This window comes from Periophthalmus magnuspinnatus, chromosome 19 (genome assembly GCF_009829125.3).
Source record: "Periophthalmus magnuspinnatus isolate fPerMag1 chromosome 19, fPerMag1.2.pri, whole genome shotgun sequence".
Classification (NCBI taxonomy): Eukaryota; Metazoa; Chordata; class Actinopteri; order Gobiiformes; family Gobiidae; genus Periophthalmus; species Periophthalmus magnuspinnatus.
The window spans coordinates 16,435,962-16,453,799 of NC_047144.1; the positions used below are offsets into that span (position 1 = coordinate 16,435,962).

At 42.0% G+C, this 17,838-nt stretch overlaps 1 protein-coding gene across 1 annotated transcript in view; it reads right to left on the reverse strand.

The window, feature by feature from the left end:
• The window catches only part of nrxn1a (neurexin 1a), a 155,400-nt gene that overhangs the window by 50,850 nt on the left and 86,712 nt on the right, over positions 1-17,838 (reverse strand). Inside the window, exons 11-12 of the mRNA XM_055229329.1 lie at positions 16,242-16,445; positions 12,685-12,711 (exon numbers count right to left, since the gene is read on the reverse strand). Coding sequence (XP_055085304.1) covers positions 12,685-12,711; positions 16,242-16,445 — 231 coding nt within the window. The remainder of the gene's footprint in view (positions 1-12,684; positions 12,712-16,241; positions 16,446-17,838) is intronic.

The window sequence follows — 17,838 nt, forward strand, 5'->3', positions numbered from 1 at the left end:
AATACGTCATTCACAAATTCCTGTCATAAACGGGATAACAGGAGTGTGGTGGGCTGCTTATAATTGCTTTATGTGTACATTTCATGGCTGGCGTGTTCATACGTGTTGATAATCTGTAAGGAGGAGGCAGAAACGATTAAGCTCCCCTGCTGAAATCACCCACTCGTTTTTACATAAATCATGTGCTGTCTCTCTGGAGCGCAGTGCGTCCCACAGCCTCTTGGTGGCACTGTTGCTACACGACACACAGGGGGAGCTATCCAAGGTGCTGACGTGTAAGGAATGAAATATATAAATAAAAAAACGCTAGTAGCTGTCCTTTTATGATGTCTCTCTCTACCGGCTACCCGTCTAACCTCTTCCTATCTGCTTAGAGCTGGTTGCACACACTTGACAGGCCGACAGCAGTTTAAAATCGTGATATTTTTTTCTTGGTGGGTAAAAACGAGGCAAGCTAACCAGCCAGAGCACCACGAGCATGGAGGTATGAGGGATTGCAACCGTAATGGGGTCCAGAAACATCTGAATTTGAAATGGTTTCGCCAAAAATATACATAATTTAGAGGCGAAGGCACCGTCCCAAAATCCTGCTGTACTTTCCAAGATGCTGCAATATAGCGCAGGCTTGGGACAGCAAAAATAATAAGAGCGGACGTCTGGAAACTGGATTTGACATCAAAGTTTACGAGTTGGATAAAAATGGGAACCCAAAAGAAACCAATTTATATCAGATTTACTGCGATATCATGTGCTATGTATCGTATTTTGGTGTTTTGGTTCAAGATGATCAATCAAGACGATCCAATCAGGAAGCAGAATTAACAGGACTCACTCTGATCTGAATCCTCATTACCTAAACTACGGATGCACCGATCCAGGGTTTTCAATTCTGATACCGATTTTGATACTACAGCTTTAAGTATCGGCTGATCCCTGATATCAACTGATACCACACAAATATTAATAACACAATTTTTTCCTTTAAATCAAAATTAAATAAGACTAAACCAATCCAAATATGTTATGTAGCTGTTATCTTTCTCTCAAGTAATGACAAAATAACACTATGAGACTTTCTGCCAATCCGGAGCGAGGCTGTTTACGGTAACGCTCCTTCCTGCTTAGCAATGCTGTCAATCAAACCTGTTGCTAACACGAGCAGGAGTGACCTCGGGGAAAAAAGGTGCCTGATTTGTCTGTTATTAATGTTCATATCTTGATTTAGGGATACAATAGGATCATGTACAGCAAGTTAATACGAACATTTAAGACCAAAATGACGAGTCTGACAGCAGCAGTTAAAGAGAGAGGGGCCACAGTTTTTCAATAGAAAGTGAATTGGAGCCAGAGTTGCTTCCTATTTTGATTGCGGTGGCTAGCAGGTTAGCTATGTCCATTTATATATACAGTCTATGTATGGTCCAACCAGAATATCAGCTGAACAGCAATCGATGGTAATATTATTAATAAAAAACTATGTGTGCTCCATCTGCAGGTTTAGGCGTTCGCTCCATTGTTCAGTCACGCTCCCGTTCCCTTTGAGACATTTTAGACCCATTCCATTTCCATAAAGCAAATCGTTCTTACTGGAATACTGGCTCAAATACACGAACTGGAGTTTTTCTGCTGGCCTAAGCTCCGTTGGTTTTGGGAGTGCGGCCGGTGACCTATACGGAGGTAATGGCATCGAGGAGCAAACTGACCCGAACCAATTCTGCTGTACAAAATGTCAAGGCTCAAGGCTGCCCCCATCAGTCAGAGGAGCACACAAGCACGAAATCAGACCGGGAAATACCGAGGGAGAGAGGGAAAAACGATTCAAATTATCAGGGAATGTGAATAGGAATGTTATTACTGTGTACCATATATCAAAGCACAAGCAGATATATAAAAACACAATATAATATGAAGCTAGTACTATTACTGCTACTACTGCTTATACCCCTACCACTGCTACTACTACTACTACTACTACTATTACTACTACTACTACTAGAAATACAGCTTTTGAAACAACTATTGCGACTACAGCTAAAAGTAAACCAAAAAATATCACAACAGAAGCGACGGTGTGATGCAAACAAGTGAGTGAGTCTATGTGTTTTTAAAGATAAAAGAGGGTTTGAGAGCGGGCAGGGCGGGCGGAGCAGGCGGAGGGGGCAGAGCGGGCGGAGGGTCCCCTGAGGAGACTCAGCTGTGCTCTGGGCACGAGTACCCATCCTGTTACCATGGATCACTGCCTGCTGTGGAGAGAGAGACGAGAGGAGAGAGAAAGAGGGAAAGAGAGAGAAAGAGACAGTGGAGAGGGAGGGAAAGAGAGGGGGGAAGGTTAGGGAGAGAGGGGGGGTGAGAGTACCCATCCTGTTAACATGGATCACTGCCTGCTGTGGAGAGAAAGAGAGACAAGAGGAGAGAGGGAAAGAGAGAGAGGAGAGGGAGAGAAGAGAGAGAGGAGAGGGAGAGAAGAGAGGAGAGAATGGGGGGAGGTGAGAGTACCAATCCTGCTAACATGGATCACTGCCTGCTGTGGAGAGAGAGAGGAGAGGAGAGAGAAAAAGAGAGGAGAGGGAGAGAGAGAGGAGAGGGAAAGAGAGAGAAACAAATAGAGAGAGAGGGAGAGAGAAAGAGAAAGAGGTCGGGGGGATCACTGCCTGCTGTGGAGAGACAGAGACAAAAGGAGAGAAGGGAAGAGAGAGGGGAGGGTAAGAGAGAGCGGGGTGAGGAAAAGAGAGAGAGGGAGACAGAGTGAGAAAGGGGAGAGGGTTAGGGAGAGAAGGGAGGGGGGAGAGGGAGGGAAAGAGAGAAGGAGGGAAAACAAAAGAGGGGGAGAGGGTTGGGGGAGTGGGAGAGAGAATTAGAAGGAGGGACAGAGAGGGAAAGAGAGAGGTGGATGGAGAAAATAGAGAGAGAGGGAGGGGGGCTAGGAGAGAGAGAGTGGAAAAGAGGGAAGATGGAAGGTGGATAAAGAAAAACAGAGTAAATGAGCAGGGGAGAGAGCTGGATGGAGGTAGAGAGAAAAGGAGGGAGGGATGAAAGAGGAGGGATGGAAGAGGGGAGTCTGAGAGAAGAGGAGAGGGAAAGAATGTGAGCGAGAGGGAGGGAGCGAGCAAGGGGGACAGAGACAGAAAAAGAGAGTGCGAGAGATGGAGAGAATGAGGAGGGTACAGCTAGCGAGAAAGTGTCAGCTAGATAGGGAGAGAGGGTAAAGAAACAGAGAGAGGGAGAGGGAAAAAAAAGAGAGAGAGATGTGCCAACCGAGAGCGTAGACGACAGAACAGATGGACACAGGCTCAAAAATATATATTATAATTACTGCGTTTAACACTGTCACATTGTATTGACCAATCATATTTAATACAGATGACATCACCACATTGTATCGGCCAATCACATTTCAGACAGACGGAGCAGATAAAATGAACGCAGATTTGTGTTGTAATACAGTGAGTTCTTGGCTCTGGTCTCTAATCGACATGATCTGGAAAAAGAATCAAATGCAGAGGACAAAATTCTCAACGGAGACAATGAAATGAACTTTGACCTTAAATTAGACCTATTTTACAAACTGTTCTTTTCAGATCTTTAACCATGCGCTAGTCGTTTCTTCTCATTTCGCTCTCAAGTTGTATTTGGGGTGATTCATGTTTGCGTAATCTTTAATCGCTTATTTTCAAGACGCCATTTTGCAGATCTACCCCCGTTTTCACCTCCACCTGTACACGCCCACTGTTACCCATTTTAACAGGTTAAACTATTTAACTCCCTAAAAACGTCCCATTCCAACATGGCTGCCCCTTTTGGTTAGCTAGCACACACGCTAACGCCCATTGGAAGCGCACAGCCTTAAGCTCCCTAATGTCTTTAATCACTTACTTTTACGAGCGCATCCAACGAGGGATTCACTGGCAAAGACCCAAAACCCAAACACGAGACAAGACAAAGAAAGAGGAAGCTGTTCGCAAATATATATTCCAGATCACCATAACCAAAGCTAACACAGATTATAAACAGAGGGATAACAGGAACGACAAAAAGCTTTTCATCTTTCATTAGCTCCAAATATGAAGTGTTTTTTCTGTCGGATAAGCCGGGAATCGCTCTGATGCTGTGGGTTTTATGCAACTGCTGAGTGTGCGATCTGGCTCCGCGCCGGGCTTTTAAAGACATTTTTCACTACCGTATGCCCCCCATCGCCTCCTCCTGACTCCTCCCTCCTCCTCTCTCCTCCCTTCTCCTCCCTCTACCTCCTTCTTCTTTCTCTCCCTTTTCTCCCCTTCTGCCTCCTCCACCTCCCTCCTTCCTCCTTCCCCTCTCCACCTCCCCCCTCCTCCATCTTGAATATCAAATGTATAATTCATTTTATGCACACGCAGGGAAACAGGGAGAGTGCTCTACTAAAATGTTCATTGAGACGAGCCGTGTTTAGAAAATGAACTTTGTGTGTTACAGAGAGTGAGACTTTTGGGGTTTATTTTGGTGTTTAAAGGGCCCATATTACAGTATTTTCTGATCTGTTATAATGTTGTTTCCTCCTCAAAAACAGACCTGGAGTTGTGTTTTGTTTCATTCGCACATATTTGAGTAACACTTTATTATTAGTCTGTCTATATCTCCAAAGCTCAAAATGCTCTGTTCCACCTTGTGATGTCATGAAGTGGTAGTTTTAAAGTAACAGCTACAGATTTGAATTTTTCATTTATTATAACAAAGAATGGCAATTTTAGGGTTGAAAATACACTTAACCAGCTAGCTCCTCAGTCCTAGCTTCTCAGTCCTAGCTCATAAGTCGTGTCTTGTAACTCCTAGCTCCTACATTCTAGCTCGTAAGTCCTAGCTCGTAAGTCCTAGCTCGTGAGACCTAGCTTGTAACTCCTAGCTTATAAGTCCTAGCTTATAAGTCCTAGTTTGTAAGTCCTAGCTCATAAGTAATAGCTCCTAAGTCCTATCTCCTAAGTCCTAGCTTCTAAGTTCTAGCTCCTAAGTCCTAGCTCCTCTCTGCATGATGAAGGAATATAAAGTAATTAGCAATGCATGTTTTTCAATGTATTTTTGATTAGCACATATCGCCTGTAATTAAATAAATCCAAGGTAGATACATTTAATGCCATACTCTGGAACATACCAGGAAAAGTAGCAATACTTTTATGGAGACAAGCATGTGGCAGACTGTACTACAAAAGTTCAAATGATTCTAGTGAAGATGGAGCACTTCCTGTATCACCACATGACATCACAAGGTGGAACAGAGTGTTTTCAGTTTGAGAGAAGGACTCTGTGTAAATCTGCAGGGTTAATGTGTTAAACATGCGTGAATGAAACAAAACACAACTCCAGGTCTGTTTGTGATGAGAAAACAACATTATGACAGACATAATATGGGCCCTTTAAACTCGGACTGAAACACGACTAAACCACGACTCTACCTTTTCCTTGTAAATAAATATATATAAACAAAACATGACTAAATATTCTTTTTAACTAAACTCCAGCCTGCGCACATCCCCCGTTATTCAAATGCACATCTGAAACGGGCTTGTCAGACTCGTAGCAGAGATAGCAGCGGCTGTGATATCCTTGCCTTTGCTTCGGTGTGTGTGGCTAGCTAACACCGTTTCTATGGCAACTGGAGTCGTCCATTTCACCACCTCTTTGCCGTCACCGAGCACTTTTTTTTAATTCTCTCCCCCCTTCCATTTTTATTTTTTTTTCCTCAATGCTGTCGTCGTGACAACAGAGCCACAAGAGGGTTTTAACAAATCCACGTCGTTATGAAGGGATCCGGGAGGTAACAGGGTGAAAATGAGAGAGAAGAAATACGTTAGGAATTACATGTGTAGGCTACTAGCAGCGGGGGAGACCCTGTGAATGCACCATATAACATCTTTAATTTTAATCAAATATTAAAGGTGCTATATTACACAAAATTGAGTCTTGTAGCTTTAAGTCATGTTATAATGCTGTTACGTACTCAAAAACACACCTGGAGTTGTGTTTTGTTTCATTCACACATGTTTGAGTAACACTTTATTATCAGTCCTGCTCCTAAGTCCTGGCTCCTACATCCTAGCTCCTACAGCCTAGCTCCTACAGCCTAGCTCCTACAGCCTAGCTCCTACGTCCTAGCTCCTATGTTCTAACTCCTACATCCTAGCTCATAAGCCCTAGCTCGTGTGCTATGTCCTAACACTCCTGTATGTCACATGAAGAAGGAATATCCCGAGTCCACTTAAACCAGCTAGCTCCTAAGTCCTAGCTCCTAAGTCCTAGCTCCTAAGTCTTAGCTCCTACAACTTAGCTCCTACGTCCTAGCTCGTGTCTGCCACATGAAGGAGAAGTAATTAAAAACATCCGGAGTGCACATAACCAGCTAGCTCTCCTAAGTCCTAGCTCCTAAGTCCAGAAAAGTGACATAGTGCATCTTTACATATGAATGGATATAAAAACGAGACAGCCTTTTGAATGTCGCTTTGAAATAAACTAATCTTAAGGATTTGCATAAAAGAGGTGAAAACTCCCTCACTCCTAGCTCCTTCTTCCTATCTCCTCATTCCTATCTCCTCATTCCTAGGTCCTCATTCCTAGCTCCTCTCTAGTTTATGAAGGTTGTAAAAACTATAAATGTATTAAAATAAACAGTAGTCCAGAGGCAAGTCTTGTTCTCTTAAACCGATTAACAAAAAATATTAAAAGATGTACAAGTTCCTATGTATTAGCAGTATTTAGAGTAATACAAATAGTTATGAATTTGAAATAGTGGTGTGGCTCCAGTAAAAAATATAATAAAAGGGATATATCACAAAAAAATTATAATGCGTTTAAGCTCTGTACAAACCAGGATGTCAAACAGATGCGCTAACAGCAAACTGCTATTAGCACATTCTGAGATTCATCTTTGCTATAGCCAAAAATGTACTTCAATTTCTGAATATTTGGAAAAAAACAACAACAACCAAAATGGAGCCAATAGGACCCATGTATTACCAGAGCACAGCCTAATCATCCCAGAATGCAACACTGTCACCAAAATCCCTCATGTGAAGTTTGTCAAGAATCAAAACAACAAATGCATAAATCCGCTCCACAGCTGCTGGGATAAAGGTGCAGCAGACGGGAGCGAGAGAACGCCTGCCTCATGAAGGAGAGGAATATTTAACCACCTAGCTCCTACGTCCTAGCTCCTCCATCCTAGCTCCTGTCTGCTTCATGAAGGAGGAGAGGAACATTTAACCACCTAGCTCCTGTGTCCTATCTCCTATGTCCTAACTCCTGTCTGCCTCATGAAGGAGGAGCAGAATATTTAACCACCTAGCTCCTATGTCCTAGCTCCTGTGTCCTAGCTCCTATGTCCTAGCTCCTATGTCCTACCTCCTACCCCCTAGCTCATAAGTCCTAGCTCCTGTGCTATGTCCTAACACTCCTGTCTGTCACATGGAGAAGGAATATACCGAGGGCCAGCTAGCTCGTAAGTCCTAGCTCCTACGTTCCTAGCTCCTGTGTCCTAGCTTCTATGTCCTAACTCCTAGCTCCTACCTCCTGCGTCCTAGCTCCTGCGTCCTAGCTCCTGCGTCCTAGCTCCTGCGTCCTAGCTCCTGCGTCCTAGCTCCTGCGTCCTAGCTCCTGCGTACTAGCTCCTGCGTACTAGCTCCAAGGTACTAGCTCCTATCTGCCTCATGAAGGAGTAAGGAATTAAAGAATTAATTATTCAGAGTACACTTAACCACCTAGCTCTCCTACGTCCTAGCTTCCAAGTCCAGAAACGTTACATAATGCATTAGAACTGATATAAAAACGAGACAGCCTTTTGAAATAAACTCATCATAAGGATTTGCATTTGCATAAAGCAGGTGAAAACTCCCGCACTCCTAGTTCCTTTCTCTCTTTGTCAATTAGGTTGTAATTTCCCACAGCCGGCACTTCACCTGAACACCTCATTCTCGGCTCCTGCCCCAAAGCGCCGTTAAAAATCTACTCAAATCTTTCAAAATCTTAAGAGCCCTGGGTGTAATTAAATCAGACCTGTTCTGCAAACTGGACTGAACTGAGTTATAGTTGTTTCCTTCTCATTTATTCTGTTGAAGTTGTTTTTGGATTGATTCATGTTTGAATAATCTTTAATCGACTATTTTCAAGACGCCATTTCGCACTTCCTTCTCCAGTTTTATTTTCTTAATCGGTGATACTCGTAGGATTCAGCAGCGTCGCGTCATCATTTTGGTACAAATGAAAAAAAATGTGCTGCTCGTAAATGTGATGTGCAGCTATCCATAGGGGGCGCCAACAGCATGCGGTGCTTTGTTGTGATGACGTTTACGGCGACGTCAGCTCCCATTGGACACCACCGTTTTCTAACACAGGACTCAGCGGATTTGCTTCTTTTATTAAGTCATTTTAGATTTTAATATTGTGATTTAAAATAGGACTGATTTAAAATGAGATCTCTAATTCTTGCCGTGTCAAGGATTAGAGATGGCGACATTGCGGAAATGGGATGGCACAGTGGTTAGCGCACCTGCCGTTTAGCGAAGAGTTTGTGGGTTAGATTCTCGGACCAGGCTTTCTATTATTCCAGTCACACTAGGGCTGCTGATTCATCAAAATCACTATTTGAATGAATGAAATGATCAATATTGTGTCAGATGCCCTCCCTGCGTCTTACTCTCATAAAAACTGCTAACCCTGTAGTTTAGATCTGTGCAAACATGTTCTGAAATGTGCCTTTGTCAGTTCTTCTTGTTTAAAATGTGAACTTTAAACAGAATCCTATTTTGAAAAACATAAATCGCTAATCTAATCATTTAATTCCCAATTCAAAAATTCAGAACATTCCCAGTTAGACAGTTTTCCCAGTTTGTTCACACATTATTACTGGGATAAGCTTCAACTATAAAGTCATGTGCAGTATTTTAAAAAGACGGAAATGGCTCAATCCATAAATCATCAAAAACATAACTGCTGCTTTGAGTTAAACGTTTTAAAATAATTACTTTGCAAAATGTGATGTATTAGTAGCGATCCATTCCTCCAAAACTTATAATTAAAATCAAATTGTAGAAACTGAAAATTTCTAATATGCAAAACCGCTTTAATCACTTGGTATTATCTATGAAACAGCCATTTGGGGAGAATGGCTTTTCACAGTTTTCATAATAAATCAAAATATGCAACTTTTTTTTTTGAAACTGCAGATGTAAATATGGTTTATTTTCACTGAGTTGTGGCGAAATATTAAGCATTGTGGTTATTATTTTTATTATTATTGTTTCTTTTCAAAAAGCACAGGACGCAGAAGGATCCGAGACAGCGTTTGCGGTGCCTGATTCATCTGTTGTTAATGTTCATATCTTGATTTACAGACAAAATAGTGAAATAAAAACCCCAGGATCATGTAGAGCGGATTAATACGAACATTTTAAGACCAAAATGACGAGTCTGACAGCAGCAGTTACAGAGAGAGGGGACACAGTTTTTCAATAGAAAGTGAATTGAAGCCAGAATTGATGGAGCCGGAAGTGCGCCCATGATCACTTCCTATTTGGAATGTGGTGACTAGCAGGTTAGCGATGTCCAATTTATATATATACAATCAACAATTAACAAATTAATCTAAAGTACAATTAAAAGCTGCACTATGTAACCTTCCTGGTAAGCCATCTGTTTGTCTCCATGGAGATGACAGAGCTTTGCCTGAAATGATCCTCAGTATGGATGGCATGTATTCATTCAATTACTGACATTCACTCTTCACAGATCTGACCCGTAACTTTGTCTGACGACGGCACGTGCTTGTCTCCGTGGCGATAGATAAGTACAAAGCCATACTGTGGAACCTTCTCGGCAAAGCTAGAACATCTCCATGGAGACAAGTGGAAAAGCTACACACTGTACCAGTAATTTTGTATTTCTAGTTTTTATCCTTTATACATTTCGTTCCTTTTGTCCTAAAAGTGGAGCCGTAGAATCAATCAGGAACAAAAATCGGATATTTAAGTAACTTTTCCTCCACAAAAATAAAATAGTCGTTAGAAAAAACTCATTTGCTGTTTCCCAAAAGGCCCAGTCCGACCTTAAAGCTTCGTCCTCTTCTCCCTGTGTTTTGTCCTGGTCTTATCTTCTGTTTGTGTCTTGGCTCTGTTTTCCATTTATCAGATTTGCTCAGAGCAGATAAAACACTTCAACATTTGTCATTTTGAGATGTTTAAAAACGCAGAGACCAACTTCTGCCATAGACCACATTCAGAATAACACTACACCTCCGCTCTCCTCCTCTCCACACCTCCATCTACGGGCTTATTCTTCATTTCTTTCCAGACCTATTCTTCAAACTGTTCTTTTAATTCTACGCAGGGTGGAGAGTCTTGCCAAAGGACACAACAACAGTATCAAACTACACTGTAAGCGGCCTCAAAAACATCATTTCCTTTTGAGCTCTTCTTTGTGTATTCTTAAAGTGACAGTGCGTAACTTTCTAGAGGTAGAAAGTCAACTGCGTGTTTGCATGGAAATAGAAAGTTAAAGCCACTCTTCGGAACATTTTTCATGGAGATAGATGACATACTGTAGAAGATTATACCCAAAGGAACAACACTGCCATGGAAACAAGGCCAAATAAGAGTCAGGTTTGTGGAGATGCGAGCCCGCTGTGTTTTTTACTGCAATAAAAACATCCATAATGAATAAAAAACTAAAAAAACACAACTCATTTTTATTTTGGTCTATTTCTGGACGGAAAGTTATACACTATGGCTTTAATTTACCCTTCTTTCAATCCATCCTTCTTGTATCTTTTTAATTAAATTCATCCCTCCATCCCTCCCTTATATAATTTACTTTCTGTCTTCTTTTCCATCACTCTCTTTCCTCTCTCCCTCCCTTTCCCACGTCCAGCTCCATCACTCTGTCCTCTCTCTCTTTCCTTCCTCTCTTTCGTACATCCAGGTCCATCTTTCTTTCCTGTCTCTCTCTCTCCTTCCTCTCTTTCTCACATCCAGGTCCATCTTTCTTTCCTTTAATGCGTTCTCGAGTCCCCTCTCTGTCCTCACCTCTGCTCCTCTCCTGTCCATCACTCTTTCCTCCCTCTCTTTCTCCTCCCTCTTTCTCCTCTCTCTCTCTCTCAAGTCCAGCTCCATCACTCTTTCCTCCCTCTCCCTCTCTCGCTCATGTCCAGCTCCATCTTTCTTTCCTTTAATGCGTTCTCGAGTCCCCTCTCTGTCCTCCCCTCTGCTCCTCTTCTGTCCATCACTCTTCACTAAAATGGCTGCCCTGGAAAACCCTGGCCCTCAGCAAAAACCTCTCCACTCGTGTGGCGCACAGAGATCAGCTCTCTCCATCCTCCCTTCCCTCTCTCTCTTTCTCGAATCCCTTCCCTCTTCCTTTCTCCCTCCTCCCTTCCCTCTCTCTCCCACCCACCCCTCTTTTTCCTCTATCTTTTCTTCTTCCACCCTCCTCTCTCCCCTTTTAGAACTTTCATCTTTCTATCTTTCACTCTCTCCTCTATTTCCCCCCTCCTCCCCCTTCTCTCCCTCCTCCTCTCTCCCGCCCCCCCATCTTTTCACCTTTCTCTCTCCTCTCCCTCTTTCCACTCCTCTCCTTCTCTCTCTTCTCCCCCTCCTCTTATCCTCTCTCTCCTCTCCTCTTGCTTCTCTCCCTGTTCTCTCTCTCCTTCCTCTCTCCCTCTTTTTTCTCCCTTCTCTTCGCTCCCTCTCGCTCCTCCTCCTCTCTCTCCCCCTCCTCTTTCTTCCTCTTTCCCTCTCTTTTCTCCCTCTCTTCCTGAAGCTAAACCTCACACTTAAATGCTCAGACATGTAGGCCCCTCCTCCTCTCTCCCTGTCCCCCTCTCCCTCTCTCTTCTCTCCTTCCTCTTCTCTTCTCTCTAAACCTCACTCCTAAACGCTCTTCTCTCCCTCTTCTTCTCTCTTTCCCTCCCTTCTCTCTAAACCTCGCTCCTAAACGCTCAGATGCTCACATGTGTAGACTTGGGGCTTAAAGGCTTTCCAAGTTGAGTTTTTTTTTTTTCAGATTTAAAAGCAGAAAAACATTTGAATTCTATTTAAATTCAGTGTAAGAAACGATATGAAAGACGATGATGTAACGCTCAAATGTAACAGGAAAAAGTATTTTAGCTTTTTTATGGTTTTGTACAGCTAAAGATTAAACGCAGACGAGCTGTGAGTTTTACTGTTTGACCACAGCTATGACCAGTGCACAAGTCAGCGGATTTGTTTCTTTTATTCAGTCATTTTAGATGAATATTGTGATTTAAAATGTGTAAATTAAAACATAATGATCCACGAGTGTCACAGATTATAACTATAGAGACACAACCTCAATAAGTCTTTAAAACACACACAAAACAAAAATATTGAGTTTATAAAAAGTAAACATTTGAAGCTTGATCGGAAACCTAACCCAATTATTTTTTATTTCCATGGTAACCCCAGCTAAGGTTTTCCAAATATGATGTTTTGTTTTTCAGTACAGATTCTGGAGTGAGCAGGTCTGTGGGTAGCGTAGCTTTAAAAATCCACAATATGTCGACAGTAAAAATAGCCATAGACCAACACGCGCACACGAAACCCACTCATTCACACACAGAGAACAGAGAGAAGAGGGGAGGGAGGAGGAAGAGGAGGAGGAGAGAGAGAGAGAGAGAGAGAAGGGGGTGAGGGGAGGTGAAGGGTCACTTACTGGCGGTACAGTTAATCCTGATACAGTCTGGAGGAAGAGCAGAGCAGAGGGTTAGAGCTGCCCACAGAACAGAGCCCACGCCTGGGGACGCTCCCAACGACACACCCCTGTTTACCCCCAGGCACCGGGCCACACTGGAACCAACACTCCAATGAAATCCACATTATTTTTAGAGTGTGATTTTCCACATTAATTTGTAGTACTTTGTTTTCTATTACCATGTGGTTTTATATCTACTCTCTTATACTTGTGAAAGATACAGCTCAAGATCATTCTAAACATGTTCAGGACTTTTTGCAGGATTTTTTTTTTAGTATTGATACTTCTTCAAATGAGTATCTAGTTTAGATACTAGTTTTGGTATCGATTAGGAACCCTACAGCTGATAGATTATAAAATGTTTGCTAATTCAAATTCAATATTGTGCAGGGTTTAGGTGTTAGGGGTTAGGGTTACAGGCTAGGGCTAGGGGCTAGGGTTAGGTGTTAGGTGTTAGACGCTAGGGGAAGAAGTTGGGGGCTAGGGTTGGAGGTTCAGGTTAGGTGTTAGGGGTTAAGGGATAGGGTTGGGGGTTAGGGGCTGGGGTAAATTGTTAGGGGCTAGGGTAAGGTGTTGGGGGCTAGGGTTAGGTGTTAGGGTTAGGGGTTAGGGGCAAGGGTTAGGTATTTGTTAGGGGTTAGGGGCTAGGGGCTAAAGTTGGGGTTAGGGGTTACAGGCTAGGGGCTAGGGTTAGGTGTTACGAGTTAGGGACTAGGGTTAGGTGTTAGGGGCTAGGATTAGGGGTTAGGGGCTAGGGTTAGTGGTTAAGGACTAGGGTTAGGTGTTAGGGGCTAGGATTAGGGGTTAGGGGCTAGGGTTAGGGGTTAGGGGCTAGAGTTGCATAATATGTAGCTGTCGTGCTATACCATATATTTTCTGGGAGAGTTTTAGGTCCCAGTGTTCTCCCGGTGCCTATTGGCTGCTTTGGTTTGAGTGACATTTCCAGCCTCCAATCAGAATCCTCCAGAGACTGAGATGGGCCAATGGCGTCAGAGTCTACGCTGAGGTCCGACGCGCCCCCTCTGATGCTGTCGCTCATCCAAAGCACAAATCTCCCCCAAACATGGGAGATTTGAAAACATTTTGGCTATTTAAAGGTTTTACCCAGAATGCCTTGGTGTGTCGTGAGGCGTCAACCACAGAGAGGCGTGGCTGCAAACAACCAGAGACCAAAACAGAACCAAAAATGAACCGCAGATGTATTTATATGTGTGCCTAATGAAATACATACGTCTAAAATATATGGAGAACTCACACTGATGCTAAAGATTTGGAATAGTTTTAAAATTCATGATTCAATTTGAAATTCATGGGTTTCAGATTTCTGTTTATAGGCGCCATTTTGAATTTTTGGCCATTCAAAAGTTAAAATACTTTGTTTAATATTGTTACTATTGTTAATTACTATTGCAACGGCGCTAATTTACTCTTTTAACACCTCAAATCTTGCAAAATACTTTTACTTTTTACTCTTTAAGTACATGTTTAAACAGGAACTTTAATACTTTTATTCAACTAGATTTTTCCATGTGATACATTTACTTTTACTCAAGTATTCTTTTGCACTGGTATCTGTACTTTTACTCCAAAATTGAGTACGTCTTCCACCATTGCCTATACATCATGCAAAACTACGCTGGAGAACTGTCGTAACTGTATTTTGTAAGTTTATTTTTTCTTTTGCGACCCAACTACACATTCTCCAGTCACATGACCTGACCTGTCATGGGCGCCATTTTGAGGACTACACCGGTGGAATCATATACAGTTATTTTCCTCATATTTGAACACTCTGAAACCCATGGACACACCCAAACAGCTAAACTTAACAGCTAAAAACCTCCTCTAGTGTTAGCGTACTTGCTAGCATACATCATTTAAACCGTATTATTGCGTTTGTGTGATTGTGGTTGTCATGGTGACCGGGTGCAGAGGTCTCCTGGCAGTGAGCAGAGAATGCGGCTGAAGCGTCACCCTCTGTTCAACAACAAAACAAAAAATGCTACGACCAACGCTAAAAAAACTGGAAAAATACTGCAAAACTCACATATTATAGATATTTTAACTTTCGCACAAGGTAAGGCTGGACAATATGGAATTATGTGCACATTTATTTACGCTAAGCTAGCTCTAAATATAGTAAAAATCTACAGCTGTGACTAACTAAAGTAAGTACAGTACATAAGTTTAAGTAAAATGAAGTTTTAAGTCTTGAAACTATGCGATGGAACGATGGCTATAATTGGTTAATATGTGTTGTATTTACATTATATTCTTCTGTGTGTATATAAAACATAAAAAGAAAAATAAAAAAATAAAAAAATAAATAAATAAATAAAAACTCTGAATGAGAGGCTGGAGCCAAACTTTCTGAATAAACCCATGTCGTGTTTTTTAAAATATATTTTCCAGGGTCAAATTTCCAAAATTGTTCAAATTCCAAGGACAATCATATCTCATTTCCTGAGATACAAACCTATAAGAAAAGGAATATTTTTTTCAACTTCATAAGGTAATTCAAAGTGTTTTTATACCCAAACTAAGCACTGGCATAAAACTTTCCAATGTTTTTCCAAATCCAAGTACGTAACTCAGAATGTCAAACTGAGGGAGACGTTCCCAGTTCATTCTATTCTATTTACTAACCAAAATACTGTCCAGCCTTACACTGCACCAAACATATGAATAAATAGTGATCTTAAAGGCAGACACTACAGGCAAAACTTTTTGTCCGTTTGGTCTCTTAGCAACAAGCTTTCATGAGGAAAAATGACAAAATGTTCCACTCTGCATAGGAAGATTTTTTATATTTCATTCAATCAACCTGCCTCCATAGAGTTATATGGAAAATGTGTTTTCCTCCATAGGGAAGAAGGGACCAGCCCTTAAAGTAGCACCCACGCACGGAAAACTTTACAGACTTGGACCTAACAAGATTTTGACGAAAAGCACAGAAGGATTTTTTATGTCTAACTCCAAATCTGACTTTTTCAAGTTTTAAGTCCAAAAAATGAGGCGAAATTAGAATTTTTAGGCAAATTTTCAGTCAGATCTAGTTTACTCAAATACTAAATAAGATATCCAAAACCCCCTCTGTATACTTTTTAGGATCTAATATGTACAAAAAAAATGAAGCAATAAATGTAAATCTGGCTCCATGTATTTTTGAGATTCAAACGTCCCAAATATGGTGATTTGTGGCTGTTTTTACACATAAAATGCCTTATTTTTATATGAGAACATGAACTGATAAAAAACATGTAATACATTTTTTTCTTACATTTATATAAGTAAAGTACAGAAGAAGTTTCAAAATGATATCTATAATTTGAAGATTTTTTCCTATTCACCTGCAGTGTCTCCCTTTAAGTGCACTATTTAAACTTAGCAGCACTTAATCTCCCATAAAATCCACTAAAGCTAAAAGTTATTCTCATTACAACTACTATTATCTAAGTTACTTCAAAACTCTTATATTTGAAGTACTATCCATCCATTACATAGTACATAGTGCGTACCCAGGTTGACGGTGAGTCGGACACGCCCCCCGTCCAGCTCCAGCCTCAGCGTATCGGCAGAGTTTCGGGAGGTGGTCGCCATGAGGATTCCGTAGGCTCGCTGAGACCTGAACCGGAGAGACACATCCTCCGCCTCCGTGTGCATCGCCACGGGCAACTGCACCTTCATGAATTTACTGCCGTCGTACGAGAGGATGGTGGCGTCTGGGGAGAGGGAAGAGAGGGAGAAGGAATATATGAAATCCTTAACAAAGTGCTGCAAAAGTGTAGAATGTTATGGAAATGTTGACCAAAACTAGTTAATTTTGTCATTAAACTAGAGTATTAAAGCTCCACTATGGAACTTTTAAGTGTGCCCTATCAGCTGGTCTCCATGGAGATGTAGCTGCCTCCACTGGAATTTTTTACGGTGTGGCATTAAGCATATAAATCACACAGGATACAAGGAAGTGATGCCACCAGGGTAAAACAGGTCAGCTCTGTGTAAAGGCGAGCACGCTGACAGTAGTTGAACAGATGTAGTTGAATAAATACAAAACAGACAGATTTAATGACATATACTGGAACATTCTGAAGCAACTGGGCTAAGAAAGTGGTGGAGACTCAAACAGCAAAGAGTGTAATGCAAAGCTCGGTTGCCACAGCTGCCCTGGGGTAGATTGACAGACGTATGACTGCCAATCTGCACCATCGACCCGAACCACTGCAGGCAAGAGGGGTGTCTGCCGAGAGACTGTATATATAAGTGGACATAGCTAACCTGCTAGCCGCCGCGTTTCAATTCGCTCCAATTCACTTTTTATTGAAAAACTGTGGTCCCTCTCTCTGTAACTGCTGCTGTCAAACTCGTCATTTTGGTCTTAAAATGTGCGCATTAACCTGCTCTACATGATCCTGGAGTTTTTATTTCACTATTGTGTCTGTAAATCAAGATATGAACATTAATAACAGACAAACCAGGCGCCTTTTTCCCCAGAGGTCACTCCCGCAGCGTTAGCAACAGGCTTGATTGACAGCGTTGCAAAGTGCTCTCTGCTAAACCAGCGGTGCAGGCAGGAATTGGCGTTACCTTCAACAGCCTCACTCCGGATTGGTTTTTGGTTGCTATGATACCCGCAGTCAGAATTCCAAATATTGAACACGGCTCCAAATTCGCCGCTATAACTGCTAGCCTTGATGCTAGCTTCATTTGACTGGAGCCGAACGCTGTGGGTGACGTCACACTCTCTACTACTTCTACTTCTTTATAGTCTATGGCTCATTCTGGAGTCGCTGGAGCAGTGAGCGAACCCCTGTTGACTTCCTATTTGGAACCCTGTGGCTAGCAGGTTAGCTGTGTCCATTTATATATACAGTCCATGGAACTTTTTCATACAGTGCTACGTAGAAACAGCAGAAACCTCCATACTATTGCAATACAAATATGCACATAATAAATACTGACCCTCAAAAGTGTATATATGGAAGCAGGTCTAAGTCTAACTACATCTAACCGAGACGGAGCAGTGATTTTCCCGTATATTTGAATTCCTCGCCATAGCGTCCTCTTCTTGCATAGACAGTGTAGAGTGATGGTTCAGTGGGCAGGGGCATTGTC